At 48.3% G+C, this 9344-nt stretch overlaps 1 protein-coding gene across 1 annotated transcript; it reads left to right on the forward strand.

Moving 5' to 3' along the window:
- Positions 1-1098: 1098 nt before the first annotated feature.
- Positions 1099-8689, forward strand: LOC144943280 (protein fem-1 homolog C-like). The gene is made up of 2 exons (XM_078870643.1): positions 1099-1308; positions 3191-8689. The coding sequence occupies exon 2, from the start codon at positions 3224-3226 to the stop codon at positions 5093-5095; it is 1872 nt and encodes a 623-aa protein (XP_078726769.1). The 5' UTR covers positions 1099-1308; positions 3191-3223; the 3' UTR covers positions 5096-8689.
- Positions 8690-9344: the final 655 nt, after the last annotated feature.

The following is a 9344-nucleotide window of genomic DNA, read 5'->3' on the forward strand; positions in this document are numbered from 1 at the left end:
AACCTTCAACAACCACCTAAAAAAGGTAGCTGCCTAAACCATAACAAGGGCAAATCTGGTCCAGAAACTGGCAAGCACAAGTTGGAGAGCATCAGCACCCTCAGTGCTACAGGTGTCAACGATGGCCCTTGTGCACTCTGTAGCTGAGTACTGTGCACGAGTATGGACCAGAAGTAGTCACACTCGACTTGTCAATGTCCATCTGAACACTGCAATGTGGTGTGTCACTGGAACCCTCAAATCGACCCCAATACCGTGGCTGCCCGTGCTGTCACATCTCTCCCCCACTCATCCACCGCAATGCTAAAACCCTCCGGGAAGGCCTGCGAATCGAGTAAAGCAGTCGCCTTCCCATTCATCAGGAACTCCATGAAGTCCTTCATCATCACCTGAAGTCACACACGCCCTTTTGGACCCATCCTCTTAACCTTCAACAATGCCTGTTCAACCCCGGACGAACCTTGGAGAGCTGAATGGAGTTCAAAAGAACTCACAAACAAACACCTTATGAAAGACCCAACAGAAGATCACTGGATTTGATCTTCCACGAAGCTCATGGTCCACCCTAAACTGCATCCGCACAAACCATGGCAAATGCAGATCCCTGATGCACAAGTGTAAAATGTAAAACTCTTCAGTAGTGTGCTCCTATGGTCATCCAGAACAGACCATACAACGTAAAACGTCGCAATGCCCGATCCACAAATACAAAGGAGACATCACAGCGATACACTCCGCTGTCTCCAGACTTGTTTGTCTGGCTTGACCACCTCAATGTGAAATTGTAGTTGTTGCTTTGCATCTACATCAGCCATAAGAGAGCACGAGGTTGCTGTGGTAGTGGTTGTGTCCATAAACGTGGACATGAAGTGTGATTGGTGGTTGTGTTGGTGTTGCACTGTGATTGGTGGTTGTGATGATAAGTAGAGCGAAGCGTCGATTGGTGGTTGGTTACTGATTGTAGAGCTCGCTTTTGATTGGTGGCTGTGCTGACTTATGATTGGTCGCTGTGACAGTAGCGCTCCTTTCTGATTGGCGGTTGTAGCGGTGGAGTCCGCTTCTGATTGCTCGCCGTGGCAGAGGGGCTCGCTGCTGATTGGTCGCTGTGTTGCCGTGAATCAGCTGTTCCTGGACTCGCCGCCATCGCTCGACACCTCCACGACCCCGCGGCCCAAAGACGAAGATCGAAGAGTCCGCTCCTCCTCCTCCTCATTCTCTACCCCCACCCCTCCCTCGTCACCTCCTCCTCATCCTCGTCTCCATCCCCGCGCCACCCGCACTGCCCTTCCTCAGCCGCGCCTCCTCACGGTAACCCGCGCCCCTGCTCGCCTGAGCCCCCCAGCTCGCTCCTCCGGCCCTCTCTCCGGCGCGCGTCCAGGCGAGACCGAGGCCCCGTTTTCGACTCCGCGGGGCCGTGTCGGTATTTGGCGACGCGCCCAGCGCCTCTGCCGCCCTCCCCGTCTCCTCCTCCTCCTCTCTGCCCCGCGCGATCCGCGCGTCTCCCGCATACCCTAGCGGGTGTGCGAACCCCCGTGGCGTCGTTGCTTGGCTTGGGTGGACTGGGCCTGCTGTGCCTCGGGGATGACTCGGGGAAATGGCGCGGGGGGGTGGGGGGGCCTTAAGGTCGCCGCGGCTCCTTCTCCGCGACCCCCCTGCGGCCCGCGGCCCGGGCCGTGGAGACCTCGCGGCTCTTCACGTGCCAGGCTGTGGCCGGCCTCGGTCTGCTTCTACTGAGGCCCGGCCGCCCCCGCGTCCAAGTTCACGGGCGAAGCGAGACCCTGGGTCGCGTCTGTTTCGCTTCCCCCGCCCCCGCTTCCTCGCCCGCGGCTGCCTTGTTTGTCTCGGTATTGATTATTCCGGTGTGGTGGTGATGGTGATGATTCTGTTTTCAGCTGCCCGTGTCCTCGTGCGGCCGTGTACATGTGAACTCCAACAGCACTGGCGCGACCTTTTCTTAACGCGGCCTTAAATAGCTCTCGCTCACACCCCCGCCATCTGTTCTGTTTGAGGATTTTGTTTGTACAGTGAATACATGTTAATTGTTCCAATCTGTTTTGGATTTAAACAAAAAGAAGCTCAAACGTCGCACTGCTCAAATGCAGTGGGCGGTACTTATTCTCCCGTGCAGGCCCGAGTCATTCCACATTTTCATGGTGGGGGATCGTCCATCCATAGGACGACTGCTCTTGATTTCCCAGTTATTCTTTATCAGCTGTCAGATGATTCCATAATTTAGTGATACTGCTGTGTTGGCATTGGTGCAAAAGCATAGATAACGGGGACACGTTCGTCACAGTGCCACTGCCGTAAAAGGAAAATAGATCATAGGCGACGCTTCGGGCAATAGCCTGAACTTGAGATATTTGAGAGATGATCGTAATAATATAGGTTTTTTTGGGTTAGGTCGCGTAAATATAAATCGTTAAACCCGCCACCACCCGACACAGCCAATTAGTAAGATTTGTCACGTAAACACAACATGCAAATTCGTTACTAGTACAGCACACTGGTGTGTTGGAGAGCAAATCCACAATATTTACATTCTGATCGTAAGTTTACATAATGAATGTTTCACGAGTTATAATTAATAGTCTAATGCATTCAATGAATGATTTACAACTTTTTTCTTGTGTACCCTACGAAGCCTATCAGCTATGCTACCACATATGAAACCTGAAGAAGACATAGAAGTGGGCTTGTGCAGGACACATTTCTGGAAAGGACAATGGTGAAGAATAATAAGGCAATGACAGCTCAGGAACGGGACACATCCGAAAGGTCGTCCACTGAGGCAAAATCGATTAAATCGGTGTGCAAGCGCTTGGTTGATTATACATCGCAGGAGCTGGTGGCAGTGGCTTGGGCAGGCCTTTAACTCTCAATCGATTGACCATGGCTGATGATAATGTAAATGACTCCCGAGAGATAACACGTGTACACCCCAGGGTTTGCGTATCATAGATAGGGAACTTTCGCTCTAAATAAAGTACATTTAAATTGTCATGTTTTTACATGTAACTCATGTACCAATTTAAATAAAAATATGCAACATTTTAAAATAAAATTAATTCTTTGGTAAATTGAGTTGTATATTTACCCAAGACTAATACATCAAACTACTGTAATTGTGATGTTTACCAGTACTCGGAAAGTGCTTCACTCACGTGACTTGCCCACACTTTATTTACAGGTTATCATGAAAGTGAGTTAGTCGGATGCAAGCATGGACATCAAGACGGCGGTGTTCAACGCAGCTCGCGACGGCAAGCTGCGCTTCCTGCAGCGCCTGCTGCGGCACAAGGCGCCGGAGGAGCTGCGCGGCCTGGTCACCGAGAAAACGGGGGGCTCCACCCCGCTGCTCATAGCTGCCCGCTACGGCCACCTTGACGTGGTCCTCTACCTCGTGGAGCACTGCAATGCCAACATAGAGTTGGGCGGCTCCGTCAACTTCGACGGCGAGACCATCGAGGGAGCTCCGCCCCTGTGGGCCGCATCGGCCGCGGGCCACCTGGCCGTTGTGAAGTCCCTGCTGGCGCACGGCGCCTCCGTCAACAACACCACCCTGACAAATTCGACGCCGCTGCGCGCCGCCTGCTTCGACGGCCACCTGGATATTGTCAAGTACCTCATCGAGCACCAGGCCGATTTGGAAGTGGCCAATCGCCACGGTCATACCTGCCTGATGATCGCCTGCTACAAGGGCCACAAGGAGATCGCGAAGTACCTGCTGGAGAGAGGCGCCGACGTGAACCGCAAGAGTGTCAAGGGAAACACGGCTCTGCACGACTGTGCCGAATCGGGGAGCCTGGAGATCATGAAGATGCTGCTCAAGTACAGCGCGCACATGGAGAAGGATGGTTACGGGATGACGCCTCTCATGGCAGCCAGCGTGACTGGCCACACCAACATTGTGGAATATCTGATCCACAACCCGCAGACGTCACGGGAGGAACGGATCGACGCATTGGAGTTGCTGGGTGCCACATTTGTCGACAAGAAGAGGGATTTATTGACAGCCCTCAAATACTGGAAAAAAGCCATGGAAATGAGGTACTGTGACCGCACGAATATCATCCACAAACCGGATCCCAAACAGCTCGTGGCAGCCTACGATTATGCCAGAGAGGTGGCGAATGCTGACGAGTTGGATGCACTGATCGCCGACCCTGACGAGATGAGAACTCAAGCGTTGCTCATTCGAGAAAGAGTTCTCGGCCCATCTCACCCCGACACCTCGTATTACATTCGCTATCGCGGGGCCGTGTACGCCGACTCTGGGAACTTTGAACGCTGCATAAAGCTTTGGAAGTACGCGCTCGACATGCAGCAGAAGTACCTGGACCCGCTGAGCCCCATGACGGCCAGTAGCCTCCTCTCCTTTGCTGAGCTTTTCTCATTCATGCTTCAGGACCGTGCCCAGGGCCTCTTGGGAACGACGGTGGATTTTTACGATCTCGTGGGAATACTGATAAAAAGCGTGCTGGAGATAGAGCGTGGGCTCAAGCACCTCCACCACACCAGTAGCCCGTCGCCAATGGAACGAGACCACGGCCCCTTCAACAAAGCCCTATCCATCATCCTGCACTTGGTGTGCCTGCTGGAGAAGGTGCCGTGCGACGCGGAGCAAGACTTCCTGAAGAAGCAGTCGGTGTACAAGCTGCTGCGGCTTGACCCCCGGGGCAAGAACGGCTTCACGCCCCTGCACCTGGCCGTCGACAAGGACACGACGGCGGTAGGCCGCTACCCCGTGTGCAAGTTCCCCTCGGGCCCTGTCACGTCGCTGCTTCTTGAGTGCGGCGCCGACATCGACGCCTGTGACCTTGACGGGAACACGCCGCTCCACGTGGCGGCGCTCAACAACAACTCGGACATCATGAAGCTTCTCCTCGATAACGGAGCCCACTTTGACATGGCGAATGCGGCCCGCCGCACCTCGTACGAGCTGCTGGATGAAAAAGAAATGGCCAAAAATCTCATCCATCCTACCTGCCACGTGACCCTGCAGTGTCTGGCTGCGCAAGCCCTCATCGGACACAAAGTGACATACAAGGGGAAGATTCCCAGTATACTGGAGGCCTTTGTTCAACTACATTAATAAGGTGGCATGTGATTACTGCTTCCGTTACCCGAGTAACAATACGTCCAAAGGTGCTGAAATGAATATAGTGTGCACATTACTTTGATACAGATTTAAATATAAAAAAATCAGAACGTAAAATTCTATGAGACATTGATATATACGTGTATACTGTAAGGATCTCTTCGGTGTAAATTGTGGATGTTAAATACAGATAAGGCTGTGGGGAATTTAACTTTGAATGCTCTGCAGAAAACGACTGCATTTGCTAAGCACACTTAACCCGTCGGTGAGGATATGCATTCCACATCCCATTAGTACTGTAACATCACCTTCAGTTTACATTTTGGTTGAGTTAAACCCCGTTGAAGTAAAATTTGCAAAAAATGAAAAGCCTGATCACCAGCCATCCGCGTGCGATTGTACGCATAATTTTACATCACCGCGTATTCCTTATGTCGTTGGGTTACACATTTGTCGGCGTTGCAGGAATTAATGAAACGTCCCCCGTGGATTAGCCAACATTGTTATATTTTTGTACACACTTAAGGTGTGTGCCTGACTATCCGTAGCTCGTCTGTTGACAGGAAATGATTTGAACCGGCGGGAGGGAAGATGCATTGTGACAATAGATTGGAGTTACCGATGGGATCTCATCGAGGCCTAGATGCGTGCTCACTTGCGTATTTTTTCCACGTTAATAGCGTCGTGTTACTGCATTTGAGGTATTTTTACGTGAAGCGCTGTAAGGAATTACATTGGCATTTTATGCACCGAGTAAAGCGTGAGTTATACAATAATGTAAATCTCATTGTAATTGAACAAATTTATCCCAGTATCTTTTTGCCAACGAGTCTTTTTTCAATATTCTGCAGTATTTTTGTTATTGCTTTTATTAAGCTCCATTTTATGAGCAATCTCCCTGCAGGCAGCCGTATTTTTTCTGAAATGAACCATTTTGCTGTGGTTAGCTAGGTCCTGATGGAAGGCTTAAGACCTCTAATGTGCACAAACATTACACATTAGATTGCTTTTTGTCCCTTTCAGCTATTGCAGTGGAGCCCACAATATCGGGCCTTTTGATGGGGCAAATACCATACTAAATCCTGCCGAAAGACGGCAACTTGTGCAAATAATGTGCTTAACAAAGCTGCAAAAAGAAAAACAACCCTGTAAATAGCATGTAAACAGTCGTCATTGTAATTACATCTGTTCTCAGGCCAAGAATGTAAGTATATTACTGTACATAATGTGTTGCTATTCAGGTTCAGTCTAATAGGGCACTATGGATCCATAGGTGAAACAAAAAGAAACAAAATTGCCTGAGTCTGTTCAAAATGACAATTGGCGCGAACCAAACCTTGTGAATAAAACGGTGGCAGGCGAGGAGGAGACGCATGCGCGGCACAGGGAACCGCGCGGCTCGGACGCGCGCGTGGAGCAGCATGTCGTGTGAAGCGTTTAAAGTGCACTACAGCGGGGGGGGTCACGGGTGTTTGGTTCCACGCCTATGTGGCCAAGTTGCAAAACATGAGAGGTTGCAATGTCTGGCCAATCTGGGTCGTGTAGACCCTTGATAGCCCCGCGGAAGCAAGATAATTAGTTGAATAGGTCTAACTCGCCATTTAAGCATCCTTTTGCATTTTTTAAAATTAAATCCCTTATTTCTATTTAACTTCGAATACTGCAAGTTAAACTTAAATTTTTTTACATGCTCATCTCTATCAATGAAACATGCATGATTGCTTTGTTGCCTATACTACATGTAAAACAATCTGCCCATCGCTAAAACCGCAAGATTTCTAATGTTTAACAAACAATCTTGAGCAAGAAGTTCCCTGTAGGCTGATGGCCAGTGACTTTTACTCACCACCCTAAATGTTTTATTCCATTCATATTTGTAAAAGGCACCAACCACATTGTGTGCGAGTTTAAAACACATTAACATTGCATATAACTGGTCGAGGCCCATTATCCTTGGTCACGACTCTGCTCAGCATTGCCTTCGGCTCATGCCAGTCGACTCCAAGTGTGGTTTTAACTACACTCAGCTGAGCCGAGCCATGGCTGAGCATACAGCTCTCATCATCGTCCATTGCTTCTGTTACTCAGGGATCCGAGATGCTGGGTATCGGCGGGTACAGTTTACTATTCTGCTCGCTGTTCACATCTTTGCTTTCTGACCCATGTCTCCTGAATCCTAAGACTCTTAAACATAGTACCGTACTGTGCAGGCACCTTACTCGTGCGCTTAATGTGGATATGTGGACATTTGGAGGCTGTGAAGGTGTTCTTGATCTGATGAGGCGATTCAATTGAGTCAAGAACGCCGGCAGTTCCGTCAGACCAAACTACTGCACTTTACACTCAGGCTGGTGACAATTTCTCATCGCGATCAGTTATCACTTTGCTGCACCTTGCATGGCATCAATTGCCGAACCAAGACTACATACGAGCCGAGTTCCCGCAGTTGGGTTTCCATGAAAATAAATCTGCTTGGAGTTTCCCGTAAGTTTGCTCATGATTTTTCTGACCATATTAAAGAATTCATTTTATGATTTTACATTTTATTGAGAGGCTACGTTGGCGCTTACATTGGGTATCTCTTGTGTCCTTACGTTTTACAATTTTGCACGATTGATAGAATACTTTCATTAGATGACAAGCTTCACAGGTCGGGTTTGAATCTCCCTGTAGCAGAAGGAGCTATGCATGGTTTCACAGGTGCCGTCTTTGTCGAAGCCGATTGGCTGGTGTGGACAATCACATCAACTTCAAAAAGGCATTTTCCCCGAATTGCCCAGGCAACTTGGGCATTACTCATTCTGATACATCTTAGCAAATTTAAATTGAACGATCTCATCCTTGTTGTGATGCGCCAATTTTCGTCTCGTGATGCGTGGTCAACACTTTAACAAAAGTACATTATTGGCATTGTTCCATCCAAATAACCAGACGACGATCTCTGCACGAGCAACCGGCGATGCGTAATAACAACTGAGCCTGTGTATGCGACTGACCATAAGCTATTTCATCTGCATGTTGTTCCATTCAAATAAAGAGGGCACTTTGAATTGTGTCGGAGACTTTCCTCCAGCGTGGCCCTTGTAGGGCGGCGTTAACGACGCGTGCGTGGGTTGGTTCCGTGGATGCGCGCGCCACCTGTGCCACCGGTCCTCCTGCATGACCACAGTTACGCCTCTCGGATACCTCCGTTCAGCACCGCGTACAGGGATTTCACGTCGTCCCATCACTTTAACCTGCTGAGGAAATGTGTGGTGTGCCGACGAGTTCTGCCATATTGCGCCAATGTTTACGAGTGCATAAACATAACATTTTGGTTACTAAGAAGAAAAGATTGCCAATTACGAAGAGCTCGGGTTACATCATGGGACCTCCTTTGCCAGTACCAAAATATGAGAATAGGGTTTCCCCTTTTTTCTGGCAAAAAAACAGGTGTTTAGATGTTATAACACCAAACTGAAATATTTTACAAGAAATCATGTCTGCATTAGCCACAATACTTGTGGTCAGAATGCAAACAAAAAACATACTCTGATAATATATGCATTGTCTTTGAAACTGATTGGTCCACACCAGAGACAGCTTTCTTTTGAGCCTCGTCTGAAAATGGTGTTAGACCAGAGGACGCCGTTTTGAGACGAGGCTCAAAAGAAGGTTGTCTCTGGTGTGGACCAATTCGTTTAAAAGACAATGCATATATTGGTAGGTTTTTACCCTTTTAACTGGTACAAAACTGACACCTTTATTCAAGGCATCATATCCTTATCAGAGTTGCTTCTTTTTGTTTGCTTTATTGACTACTTGTGTTGTGGTCATTGCAAACATGATGCCTTGAATAAAGGTGTCAGTTTTGTACCAGTTAAAAGGGTAAAAACCTACCATTATATTTTGCCACTGGTAAAAGAGATCTCATAGTGTAAATGCATATATTATCAGTGTTTTTTTTGCATTCTGACCACAAGTATTGTGGTTAATGCAGACATGATTCCTCGTAAAAGGTTTCAGTTTGGTGTTTTAACATCTCAACACCTGTTTGTTGCCAGAAAAAGGGGAAAACATTTTCAGCTTGGGTTACATTACACAGCGTGGTTCATCAAAATAACACGAGTGATGTTTGTGACAAATTAGATTCATACATTGACCAGACAATGTTTCACGACTTGGAAAGTGATTTGAACAAGATATTTATCAGGTTTTATGGTACGTTTGAACTTTATGCTCGGTAATATATAGAGACATGTTT

Source organism: Lampetra fluviatilis, chromosome 30 (assembly GCF_964198595.1).
Source record: "Lampetra fluviatilis chromosome 30, kcLamFluv1.1, whole genome shotgun sequence".
In the NCBI taxonomy this organism is placed as follows: Eukaryota; Metazoa; Chordata; class Hyperoartia; order Petromyzontiformes; family Petromyzontidae; genus Lampetra; species Lampetra fluviatilis.